The sequence below is a fragment of the Emydura macquarii genome, unplaced genomic scaffold (assembly GCF_026122565.2).
Source record: "Emydura macquarii macquarii isolate MOO-44397 ecotype Brisbane River unplaced genomic scaffold, CSIRO-AGI_Emac_v2 contig_1253, whole genome shotgun sequence".
Taxonomy (NCBI): Eukaryota; Metazoa; Chordata; order Testudines; family Chelidae; genus Emydura; species Emydura macquarii.
In genome coordinates, this window is record NW_027131390.1 from 100,473,204 (window position 1) to 100,486,752 (window position 13,549).

At 40.5% G+C, this 13,549-nt stretch overlaps 1 protein-coding gene across 1 annotated transcript in view; it reads right to left on the reverse strand.

Moving 5' to 3' along the window:
- The window catches only part of KALRN (kalirin RhoGEF kinase), a 608,200-nt gene that overhangs the window by 213,276 nt on the left and 381,375 nt on the right, over positions 1–13,549 (reverse strand). Inside the window, exon 11 of the mRNA XM_067549620.1 lies at positions 8,353–8,544. Coding sequence (XP_067405721.1) covers positions 8,353–8,544 — 192 coding nt within the window. The remainder of the gene's footprint in view (positions 1–8,352; positions 8,545–13,549) is intronic.

The following is a 13,549-nucleotide window of genomic DNA, read 5'->3' on the forward strand; positions in this document are numbered from 1 at the left end:
GGGTCAATTTAAGATGAATGACAGAATTATACAGCATCCTGAAATCAGTCATATTTGCTCTTTGATTAACTTTGATTCATTGTCATCATCTGTTCTGTTTGTTAGAATCAACAGCAGCAGACCTTAAACAAGCCAGCATTTAATTTAAAGATTCCCAATGTCTCCATCACATTATGAAAGCCAACCTATTAAAATTAAAGACCTAAAGAAATGGATCCCCTAATTATAGCACTTGCCTGAAGCACAGTGAATTTGATTTCATAGCTTAATTTAATTTCATAGTCATAGCTCTGGTGTGTGTGTGTATCAAATGGTGCAGATAACAACACCTTTGGTTAAGAATGCCTGACATTTTCCAGTAAAAGACCCTATTCTCAGTTGTTTATAACTTTGTCAAACTTAAATTGTTCAGGCTGACATTTTCCATATCAGGTGTCTGCTTAAGATGAATTTTTGAAGAAGTTTCAGCTAAAGCCGATCTGCAGTTTCTGAGAATGAGATTGGGGGGAAAAGTTGTTTTGTATGTATTAAAAATATTTTTACAACTGTTTCATTGAGCATCTCTAGCTCCTCTATATTTTGGAGCAGGGACTTGATATTTGGCAGGCTGTTTCCCTTGAGATAAGGCGGTGTCTTGAGCCATCCCTATGAATATTTGTCCAGATTTGGTCAAGCTATAAGCTTCTGCAAAATTGCAATTTACATATGCTCAGAAGAGACTTGTTAGCGTTTGCAAGCTACATTTTCTCAAGATTCCATCCTATGAGCATGCTCCATCCCTTCACAGTGCCCATGTGCTGTCAGACTGTGTACGCACCATTTGCACGAACCAGCTGCACATGATCCATCCAAGGAATGTCAGGGCTGAGAAAGACTGCATCATTCATGCCTCTCACCTGCCAGGGGTTGTAGTGGTACTGGACACAGGAACTGAGAGCAGCAAGACAGCCTCTCCTGTGCTCTCGGTGCTTCCCTGCTGGTGCCATGGAAGTGTGTACAAGGAGGAAGCCTCCTGACTGGAATACACAGAGGGTGAGGAATTTGAGGGCAGCAGGGCAGAGATGTGGGAACTGGGGAAGAAGTTTGAGGGGGGTGGGATAGGAGCCCACTGGGATGAGGGACTGGAGAGAGCAAAGACGAGAAGAAGATGGGGGAGGAATAGGAATAAGAGGGACAAGAGCAAATGGAAGGGTGGAGAGGCAGGAGCTGTGGAGAGTGGGAGGGAAAGGGGGCAAGACCTGGGAATGGGGCAGGAGTAGAGGGAAAGGGGAAAGATATGTGCAGGAGGGAAGGAAGGGGCAGGAGTCAGGTGGGGAGGGGACAGGCAGGAGTTAGCATGTATAGCAGAAAGATGAGGACAAAGACAGAACTTGGAAAGGGTCAGGAGCTGGGTGTGGTGACCGGGGCAGGAGGCGGGGGATGGAGGGGATAGGAGCAGAAGGGGACAAAGGGAGGGTGGGGAGACATAAGGCCATGGCTGGCCCATCTACTCTTTAAAATGGCAGCTTTCTAAGAAATATATTGAAACCCAGACAGTGAGACCCACTGCGTAATAACCAAAAAAGAAAGGTTTAAACAAGTGAAAGACAGGCTTGAAGCCACAGCCACCTCTGCCAGTTTGGAGTCTGGTGCTGAACTGAATGCAGGCTTGATGTGTTTAATCCCCAGAGATCTGGGAAGCTGTATATGCAGCCTTCTACTTTACAGAACTCTCTTCACATTTAATGCAACCCCCATGTAGTTTAAATATGTCTACAACAGGTGGGGATTACTTTCAGGTTTTATATCTGTCACTCCACTGCCAGCTAACATAACGAACACCAAGACAGTACACAACCTTATGTTTTGCTTAACCCTTCAATACACAGTGGAGTGTATGCTCACCTACATATGCACATTTTTAGACACCTAAATTAATGCCACCCCCTCAGGGCATGTCTATACTGTATCTAGGAGTGAGCCTCCCAGCCCAGGTTTGCACACGTGTGCTGGTGGGGCTTCTGTTAGCACTCTAAACATAGGTCTGTAGTCGGTGCTTCAACAATGCAGCTTGGGCTGGAGCTCAGACTCTTAAGATCATCCTCCTACCTCCAGGCTTCATAGCCAAGCTCCAACCCCAGTTGCAATATCTACGTAGCTATTTTTAGAGCATTAGGACGAGCCCCACTACCATAAATCTATGGACCCATGCTGGGAAGCTCGCCGCCAGAGGCAGTGTAGATACGCTCTTTACGCCCTGCCCATGAAGCCAAGAATGTAGTCAAGTGTGTGCCCGTGTCCACCCCTACTGGTCAACTTCAGCAATTAATGAACAATTCCCAGGCTTGTCTCTATTCATTCTGAAGACATCAATGTTACTGGCACATAGCCATGTGAGTTCCTGCAGCTCTAAACAAGAGGAGAAACTTCATGTGTGCTAAAGAGAAAACAAATCAGTAGAGAAAGAAACAGCATTTATAAGTTGTTAAATTGGTATTTACTTGTACAAGACCATTTAAAAAGTTACTAATGATACAGAGCTGTTGGCAGTGTCCCTTTATCTTTACATTTTTAATACAGGGTATTGCCAACCGCATGGATTCTGAAAGCTTGTGTAAGCCCTTAAAATCATGAAATTACCTTTAAAATCATGTGATTTAAAAATACAAAATGTTATTTTCTCTTTATTTGCCTTCTGGTGTTGAGTTGCACTTTCAATCTTTTCTCCAAAACCATGAGGTCTAGAAACGTACATATTTTTAAAATGAAACCTGAGATTCTAATGTAATCACTTGAATTCAGGAGCTGTAGCTGTATGAAAAATACCAAATATGACAGACTCACAGTACGGTCATGAGAGTTGGAATTCATAGCAAATGACTGTGAAACCTACAGACAAACTTGACGCAAAAACCTACACTCAAACACCCTCAAAGCTTGGTGAAATTACTCATGTACAAGTCTGCGGAATTCTTCTATCCTGAAAGCCCACTGGCAATAATTTCTAATTCTGCCCTGGTTTATAGGTAATTGCATTTGATTCCCAAGGGAGCACTTTCAGGTCTTGGAGAAGGAAAGTCTAGTAGTCTTTGGCCTAGCAGGCTCTGAAGATATTTATTATGATCTTTAGATGATATTTAATATATTACAATAGTGAGGCACACATTATAAAGTTTTTATGTGCCTGGGAATAGGATAAGATACAATAGCTACAATACTCATGAATGTTCAAGTGGGAGTGACTTGTGTAGATCGTCCTAAATTCATGGTACTGAAATATTTACACTTCTCCAGATAATCATATTTTTAGTATATGCCATGTAGTCTTACAGGATGGTAGCAATGTTTGAGAGTTTTTAAATGTTTAATTGGAACTATTTTTCATACCCTTCACCAGTTAAGAAAGCACCCTCAGTACAATGAGTCCAGGCTTCAGAGGGGACCATATGCAAGAAGCAGTGTTTGGAGTCTCCCCTTTCAAATGACATAAAGAAGCCACTTCTAGTCTTGATAGGTCATAAGATACCTGGCCTAAAAATAATCACTGATTCAGGGCTAAATGTTGTCCTGTGCTTTTAGCCAGTGCAATTCAGGGAGGGGGGCTTGGGGAAGAACAAAGAAGGAAAGTAAGTTGATGTATTTATTTATTTACATTTGACATGGGAGTTATTTGAAGTTGCTCAGATGTTGGGAATCTTAGAAGTAGTCCCAAGCAGAGATGGATTAATGGGCAGGGTGCAGGTGAAGTGATCAGAGATGCATGATGAATGCAATCAGTCACATGGTTCTAGAATTTATCACATATGTGTTAAAGAGACTCTCAAAAGAGACAAGTTAATCACAAGAAAACAGTCGGAATACTTCCACAAAGACTGTCAGCAAGACTGACTTCCTACTACTGAACTCTTTTTAATCAACTGTCTCAATAGATTCATTATAAAAAAATAATGAGAATTTGAGAAACTTACATGAAAAGTAGGTCTAAACCAAAGCTTCCTGCATTATTGCCAAGAAAACACTACCAGTGTTGGATGATAAATGACAACTAGGATGTGCGGTCAGAGGGGGTTTTATTTCTGTATTAAAGCAGGCTCTCTCGGGGTATTTGGGTGGCCTGTTCCAAGATGCAATCTACTTCTCTGGTGGAGTGTCCTTGTTTGGTGAAGTCGGTTTTAAGTGTGCTAATGTGTATGTCCCAGAATTTCTCCTCAGAGCATATTCTGTGGTATGTGTGTCTGGCAGATAGGTCAGACATAGAGCGATTGCTTTCTGAAAAGTGTTTACCCACAGGTGACAGGGTCTTTTTGTCTTTTATCATTTTCCTGTGTGAATTCATTCAAGAGTGTAGTGATTGTCTCGTTTCACCCACATAGCTGTTACTGGAGCATTTAATGCACTGGATGAGGTATAACACCCCACAATGGAACCCATATGGGGTATCATCAAACAACTACAATCTATACTTGATGGGGAACTCATCATGAAAGAAATCTTTCCTGAATCCTCACTTCTGGTTTTCAAACAACCCCCCAACCTCTCCAAGCTCATCATCAGAAACAAGGTCCCCCAGACCAGGACGCATCAACTAACAGCAGCACCAGACCCTACCAGAACAACTGATGCAAAACCTACAGACATATATCCACTGCAACAATGATCAACACCTTCCACAATACACCTTTCAAGAGCCATGGATCCTATACATGCCTATCATGTGGAATACCTCATCCAGTGCATTAAATGCCCCAAAAGCAACTATGTGGGAGAAACCAGACAATCATTACGCTCTCAAATTAACTCACAAAGGAAAAACAACCATTCTGTGTCTAACTTATCAGTCCTCATCCTCAAAGGAAACTCACACAACACGTTCAAAAGATGAGCCTCGGAGCTTAAATTCATAACTCTGCTAGACACTGAAAATCATGGACTGAACAGAGGCACATGGATTTATGGCTCATTACAACAATCTGTAACTCTCAAACCCCCTATTTTAGCCCTATGACTGCAGGGGCGTTAATGTGCCACAACACCTTAAATGATCCCTTATATGTGCTAACTAATCTGTTCCACCTTCCATTTAGCTGTGATGCTCAGATACCTTTCTTAGACTTGAAGAAGAGCTCTCTGTAGCTCAAAAGCTTGTCTTCCTCATCAACAGACGTTGGTCCAATAAAAGACATTACCTCGACCACCTTGTCTCTCTAATATCCTGATACCGACTTGGCTACAACTACATTGCATACATGTATTTAACGTGTCAGACAAACAGCATAATCCCTGCCCTGAGGAGCCTACAGGCTAATGGTGTGAATGGGCACAGTTCAAAACAATACAAGGCACTGCAATGCAAACAACTTCTCTAAATCCCAGAGAGGCATGTTGGCATTGTAACTGGAATGCTTCCTGGAAACCAGCAGCAATAGAATTTCAGATGTCCACATGTTACTGCTGCCACTAATAGGTTTTCTGCCTTGATATCTGATAGAATTTAAGATCTGAGCCTAAACTTCTTCCCTAACTCAGTTAAAACTAATACAGACAGTTTTACCTGATAAAACCTGAGTGAAGGCTTTAGAATTGGACCCTAATGATTACATCTTGCCTGGTTTGAGAGCCCAGCTAATATGCAGCAATATGCCATGTGTGGATCTATTCTTAAAAAGTGTCAAAAATGAACACAGGTTTACAGGTCTAGTTTGGGATGGATATTTGCTCAGTGGTCAGAGCATTAGGCTCCTGGATTGGGTTCCAGACTGATCTGTGTGACCATGGGTGCTCTCAAAGTGGTTGTGGACTGAATTTCAGTTAGAGACCAAGAAATCTCTCTCTATTTTCCTGTGAAGGAAGTCAACTAAAACAGAAATGGGCAAAGAGTTTAAATACTACCAAAGGAAAAGATGGCAAAGGAGCACAATTTCTTCACTTTTAAAGAGTTCAACCATCTATTTTAGAGCAACACGGAAAAACAACATTTATGTTGGTTAATTCTCCACTTTACAATAAAATTCAAGATCCAAACAAAGCCAAGCCATGAGTCATTTTCACTGAGGCCAAACTATTTATACTACACAAAGGCAAACCCAGATCCAAACATGTGCCTAGACTTTATTGTTTTAACGTTTAGCCCTTTGCACCACCTTATTTCTGGCACTCTTAATTTACTTCATTCTCTCTTCAGTATTTGCTACATCTGGCAGATGGACACTGAAACCACAGAAATTTCCTCACTAAACTCTCTTGGCAAAAAATATCCTGTTGGGGCCATGCGGTTAGTGCCAGTGCTTCTAAGATATGGAAACATGCTAGAGGAATGATGCAGGTAATGACTGGGAAGGAAATTCATTCCACCCTCATATAGCCAAACTATTTGGTTTCTATATGAGTAAAGTGCCAAGGGGCTGGGGAAGTGAAAGCTTCCCCTATGTTGCAAAGCTACTGTGCATCTCCCAACTCCTTATGGCTGCTATGAACTGCAACAGCACCTGCAACCCCCCCGGCACCAATTGTGAAGGCTATTAAAGCCACTGAATTCCCACAGAGGTGGATCTATGACTCCTTCCCTGGTCTGCTGTCATTGAAGCCTTCTTTGAATCAGTTCGACATGGGTTTGCAAAACCCACTTCTGCAGGGAATAGTGCGCATTCTGCACTCCACTCTTGGTCTCCCTACACAGAAGCCAGGTGGAGTTTATGCAGTACACAGGCCCTAGCACCATCCCTTCTGCACCATGGGTGAATTTCACACTGACAGAGATTCTGGGCTAGCTATGGATCTCAAATAACTATTTCAGATTTCACACACTGCTACTTTAAATTATGGGCCAGATTCTGATCTCAAATACATCATTTTAAATCTGGAATAGTTACACTGAAATCAATGACTTTGTCTACATTAGGTGGTAGCAATAGTGAGAGTTTTAGCTTAGAAAATGTCAGTGATCATCTGAGGAAATGTAATTGATACATTGCTTAAAATGCCAATGGTGTCTTGAAGCAGTGTCTACACTAGCATTGCTAGCTACCATCTGTGGAACTTAAGTATTGCTAGCAACAATGGGAAATATTTATAAATAATTTCTAGTGCAGACATAAACAATGAAGTTACACCTGATGTACATCAGTGTAACTGAGATGAGAATCTGACCCTACATTGGACACAAGATCGATATCTTGATCTGAAAATTATGGCCCCAATTCAGCAAGGTATTTAAACACATGCTTAAGCACATGAATGCTTGAAGTCAATAGGACTCATCATGCGGTTAGTTTTAGATGTGGGTGGTTTTTTTTTAAATACATTGTGGAATCAGGACCTGGATGGGTAACATTGTTCACTCTGCTCTCCAGGACTTAATAAAAGTAAGGCATATACTGCAAATCATTAATACTTTCTAGGAGGCTACCTCTGTCATCATAAAACTTCTGTTTACGGAGGTTCCCACTTTGCTGGAGCTTATTATAAATGACTTGTTTGTAGTATGCAATTCAACTAATACAGGGAAAGCCTTCAGCTAATAATAGTATCTTTATGGATCAAGTGTGCTGTTGCAAACTGATGCTACAGTGCATGAAAACAATGATTCTAACTAATTCCATCTCCCTCAGAAGAAAGCCTATCTTTAAAAGTCACTCATCACTGAATAGCCTTTGGTCTACAGAAAAATGTGAGGTATGCTTTAATTACATCCCCAGTGACCTCCTATTTGATGTCTTGTCCACTGTACGCTGTCAAGACAGCCTTATCTTTGAATGTTTTGCACTTACACTAAGCAGCATGTATTCAGGTTCTCACTGAGTCATCAAAACCTCATGTGTATATGTGTGCTTGTGACCCCTCATGGTTAATTTGGAAAACAAAAATCAGCTCCATTAACAAGTTTAATTTTTCTAGTAACACTTAATAATAATGGTCACGTTAATTCTTCTAGAAACAGTAATGATGGTTACATTAATTAATGCTACGTTAAAACAGAATTCCTCAGGGAGTACATATTACACTGCAGGCACGTTTATGCCTAATGAGTTTATCCTAATTGATGTTCTTACAAAAGATCTTTAACATAGTATGACTGGCCACTTATTTTACAGTGTTACCTTTTAATTGTGAATTAACCACTGTTTGGTCTCTTTTTAATATAATGTCTCACTATGTTATTGTTCCATTCATGCATACAAATGCTTTAAACACATTTTGTTTCCCCTCTACTGCAGTTAGGGCCTGAGCATCCAAATCAAACAAGGCAGGAATTTGGCATTTGCCTGTGCAATAAATGCATCCTCTTTGTGTCCTCTGAATTTTCACTTTGTACATTCTGAGTCAGTCTGTTACATTATTGTGCAATATAGAGAAATTCCATCACGTGCATCTTACCTCTTTGGTGTGAGTGTGGAAGGAGACAGACATGTCCAAGAGAAGTTTTCTCTGTTCCACTCTCCGGACAAAGTCCTGAATCCGCACTTCCAGATGCCGGGCTGCTTTGTAGATCTCTTCAGGGTCACATTCCCCAGTCTGAGCCAACTGCTCTGCAGCCTCTAAAAGCTTGTCTGCATTGGTGTATGTATTCTACCAGCAAACAAAGCAAGGAACAGAGTATGAGTAATATAACTGTGGCAAGTAAACTACTGAAACAAGCTGCTTGCACTTTCAAAGGCATGAAAACAAGTGGTTACCAGAGTTTTAAAACAATGGTAATAATTCCTATTGGTGCTGCCATCTGTGAGAGGAGCAAGTACAAACCCACATAGACTAATCCCTGAATAGGCATGAAATAGTTTCTTGTTTGAAACACACACCACTACAGTGCTAGCCTGCCTGACAGATTAATATGACCGTGTACTTACTTTTTTCCAGAATTCTGGAATTTCTCAAAGATACAGTAATGAAGCAACTGGAGTTAACCACTTCAGAGGCAGAAGATGTCTCATAGAATCATAGAAGATTAAGATTGGCAGGGACCTCAGGAGGTCATCTAGTCCAACCCCCTGCTCAAAGTGTATCTCACACAACACTTGGCAGCACACTGGTTATGAAGGATTCCTAATGGCTATCATATTGCAGCATGTAATCATATTAGCCTGAAACGTCTCATCCACAAGAAATGTTTGCCTTTCGCTGGCTTTTGTGTGGTAACCTGCGAGAAACCTAAGTACAGATTTTGTTTTCAAGTTGCTTCTTTATTTGCTTTTATCTATTGTACATTTTATTTATAAGAAGGAGCCAATCACTTCTACTGTGGGCTGGCTAATCAAACAATGTGAAATGCTGAGATTGCTTATAAATGACACTATCCCCAGTCTCTCTGAGATACTGACCTGGCCTTCATCACTGTTGTAGCTGAGCACCTCACAATTCTTTACTGTATTTATCCTCAACACACCTGTGAGGTAGGGAAGTGCTATTATCACCATTGTACAGATGGGAAACTGAGGCACACAGCAACAAAGTGACTTGTCCAAGGAAGTCTGTAGCAGAGCCGACACTTGAACCCAGGTCTCCCAAGTCATAAGCTAGTACCCTAACCAGAGGGCCATCCATCCTGTCCTCCTTGCCATTCTATCTGTGGAAAACTATTCTACACTAACATGCAAAGAATGTGTCCCATGAAACAGAAATGGTATATAGACAGCACAGATCATTAATTCCAAAATAGGCAGGGAGTTATATAGTCAGTTTTATGGAGTATTTATTGTTAAGGTCATTATTTGTGTAGGTCTAGATTGTGCAATCAGTACCCACAGTGATGGGCACTTACTCCTCCAAGTAGTCCCATTGAAGTCAATAGCCCATAGTGACCAAAAGGCGCTAGGCAGTTTACAATCAAATAAGGAGATAAGATATCAGCCCAAAGGAGTTTCCAATCATGAGGTGGGATTTTCAAAAGCACTCAACATTGGCCTCACTCGACTCCCATTGAAATCAAAGGGAGCTTTACCATTCATTTCAATAGAAGCAAAGTTATGCCAGCACTGCTTAGGAAAATCTCATCCAGAAATCTTTCTTGGCTGAGATATACATTAACTCACTGAAAAGTGTGGACACATACACTCCCCTGAGCATTTAAGAAATACTGTCAGTATAAAGGCCTTCAGTCAAATCCTGAAGTCCTTACACAGATGATAGACCAATGAAGTCAATAAGAGTCGCACAGAGTACATACTGAGTAAAAAGTAGGTAACTGTCTAGGAAGCTGTCCCCATATATTTAGAAAAAAAAATCCCTTATACTACAAACAATTATTGAAATAGAATGAATTTGGAATATATAATTCATTGTTAATTTTCCCTATTTCTGCTGGTGGGGTATATGTATAACTTTTTTGCATTGCTCCTCTTGGACAATGAAGAAATATGTAAAAGTCAGTTTCGCTTCTAATAGTAAATTCCTTTCACTTTCATGCAGTAGCACAATGCCATAATGTTTAGGTTCTGAAAAATGTTGAGCAATGTTAATTTTTTAAAAAATAACCATTTCCATGTATTTCTTTTTTTATTCCCTGGAAACCATTCTGAAATGTAAAGACTGAATTAAAATTAAAGACTGAATTTAATAAAATTTAAATTTGTGGCCAAATTTGTCTTAAAAGTGTCCCTTAACTTCGCAGGCAAGCTGGAAAATGACTGTCCTACAAAGGGCCTATTCCACTCAGTTTTATCACCATCACTTTAACTGGAGTGGAATAAGGCTCGTTTTGTGTTTTAATTTCCTAACCTTTTTTTTATAGTTTTAGTAATGCTCTCTCCAGGTTTTCTCAGGTTACAGCACTTGCTGTATTCTGTTTGAAGTGAAGTTTAACAATAGTCTGTTTATCAACAATAAGCCTATCTTCAGTTATGGTGTAAACCAGCACAGCGCAATGTCGGTGGGAGCCATGCCTTATTATGCCTGGGGTGAATGTGGTTAATTGACGTGATGATCAGATATAAATGAAAAGTACTATAAGGAGAATTTAAACATTCTAAGGGCTAGATAGTGGGGTAACAGGTGCAAGGGCTGGTCTCAACTGCAATCCCTTTTAGTAGCCTCAGGGGCTCTAGCCACCCTGTAAAGGGACAAGGAAGAGTGTTGAGGCAGTGGAGCCACAGTCCAGCCTTCTCTCTTCTATAACATTAATGGAGGTGTCTGGACATGCAAGGGAGAGGTAAATAGTTCACTCTTGTGTGTGCTGTGCAAGGGAACTTTAGGAGGCACTTTCTCTCATTGGTGCTCCAGCTGAGGAGGTGTGGCTGTGTGATGCTCCCCCCTTATACACACACGGTTGAACAAGCCTAGATAAAATATTTCTAGAGTTTGAAAGATTCTTTTTTCCTTTGTATGCACTTCTGCCCTTCCTGATCCCAGCCAGGGCTTGGAGCACATGCAAAGTATGACAGGAGAAGCTCTTCTTGAACATTTCCTGCCCCACTGGAATCACAAAGCCTGTTTGTTCTTTAAAGATTTCCAGCTCAGCTTTGCAGACCTAGAGTTCAGATAAACTCTAGATAAGCAACTAACCTTTTGGGAGTTATCTGAACTAAACTTGAACTCCAGACCTTGATGTATGCACAAATGGATGTCATCCTTTGACATAAAAGAATATAAATACAACACTATTTAATAAGGAAGCATGGAGTCTTTTTTTTTCCCAATTACCTATAAAACATGCCTGAATTTTGTGAAGTATACTCAAGTGTATAATTGTAGATCAATCTTTACCTCCAAGTCCTTCTTTAGAACACACTTTTCGCAGAAAATTAGCTCTCCCCATCCCACCAGCTAAAGAGTGCTAATCAAAAATCCATCTAAGGTGAAGCTAACAAGTTGTGTCTTATGTCATTGCTGTTTCACTTGCTTTCTTATGTGCCATCCCATATCCCTCTTCAGTGCCTTTTCTATTTAGACTGTAAGTTCTTCAGGGCAGAGACCTTGTCTTATTTGCTCGAAGCTCCGCCTGCTCTTTTGGTTCTATCTGAATAATAATGGATCAGATCACCCCCCATCACGTAGTGAAAATCCAAAGAAGGGATCCTGGGAGGATGAAAAAATAAATGAGTTGCCCCATGGGGAGCTTTTCTGAACACCCCTGCCTACCCCTCACTGCCCCCAAGTTAAAAAAGGAGGTCCAAAATCCACCCGGTTGCCAAATAACCATGCTCATCTTGAAGGATTCATCAGAAGCACCAGACCTGTGTCTCTGCAGAACCTACAAGATTCCCTGCTCCCTCACTTTGCTTCCAGGTACAGTGACTGCACTGAAGTTGTGCTACCAGGACTTTCCTTGTTAGCCAGTACACCCATAATCTTCCCTTAAAGTGGAGTTAAAGAGCAGTAAGGGGAAACCATGTAAGAGTTAAAGCAGCCTGTGGGTGAAATTACTGTTGCTGGCACACCTACAGAAGGTTCTCTATGGAGTCCTGAGCAGGCAGGAAGATGATGCTACAGAGGGAACTAATCCCTTTTTTTCAGGGCAGATCCACATGCTGAAAGTCCCTTTCATATGTGGATCTGTGGGAGACAGTTGCCTGTTAAATAACAACAGTAACAATTTCATTGGGTAATAATCTTCTGCTGGATTATTTTTTATTTGACCCTTGAAGGTTTTTCTTATTGATATAAGATTTTTCCCCCCCTAACAATGCATTAACCCCCAAAATAACTGCCTATAATGTGGAAATCCTCAAAATTCTATCCCACTGATCAGTTAAATGGCAGTATGTAGCGCTTAGGTGCCATTTCAAGCACAAAACTAATTTTCTTCTCAAATCTCTTAATAACCTTTTTGTACTAATCTTTGCATAATCACCTGCTGAAACCCATGAAATCTGCAATCACAAGAAAATGAAAAACACTTCAGGCTTCAGAATGGAAATCTCTCTAATTTGTGCTTTTGGAATTCATTTCAGAAAGAACTATCAGGGTTTTATTTCTATTTTTATTTTCTACCTACAAGAAAGAGCAAATATGATTATGGAAAAGGTCGCAGTTAAAAAAATCTATTCCTCCATTCATAATCAGAAATGTTTGTTAGCTGATATTCCTACGGGGTCAGATATCAACATTCACTCCATTATTTTTTTAATAATTTATTAAGGATTCCATATACTATAGGAGATAAATAAAAGACTACTTATGAAAAAAGTGGCCTGACATTTCATAGCCTGCCACTACATTGTATACCTCCTTGTGCATTCATTTAAACATAAATAAAAGTCAAAATCTCAGGACTCAGTTTTTCCTCTCTGATCTGCTTTCTCTCTCTCTTTGCATACATGGAGACATCATTTTAATGAATACAGAATATCCAAACTGAGTCCCTCAAGCAGAACAGAGAGAAGACATTTTCATGAAAAAAGTAAATAAATTGAAACGAACATTAACTGACACCCCCTCTCTCAACACTGGTGTTGGGCAAGTTAACTATTTGTAGAACAGTGAGCAGTCCTTTCCCGGTCTGTTTCATTTAGCATCACCTTTGTACAGTTGACACATGGACCCAAACCCCATTACAATGGGGTGGTAGCACCACGCTGCTGTAGTTAATACAGCTGGCATGAGGACAATTATTCTATTTCGCAAAACATTTTGAAATTTT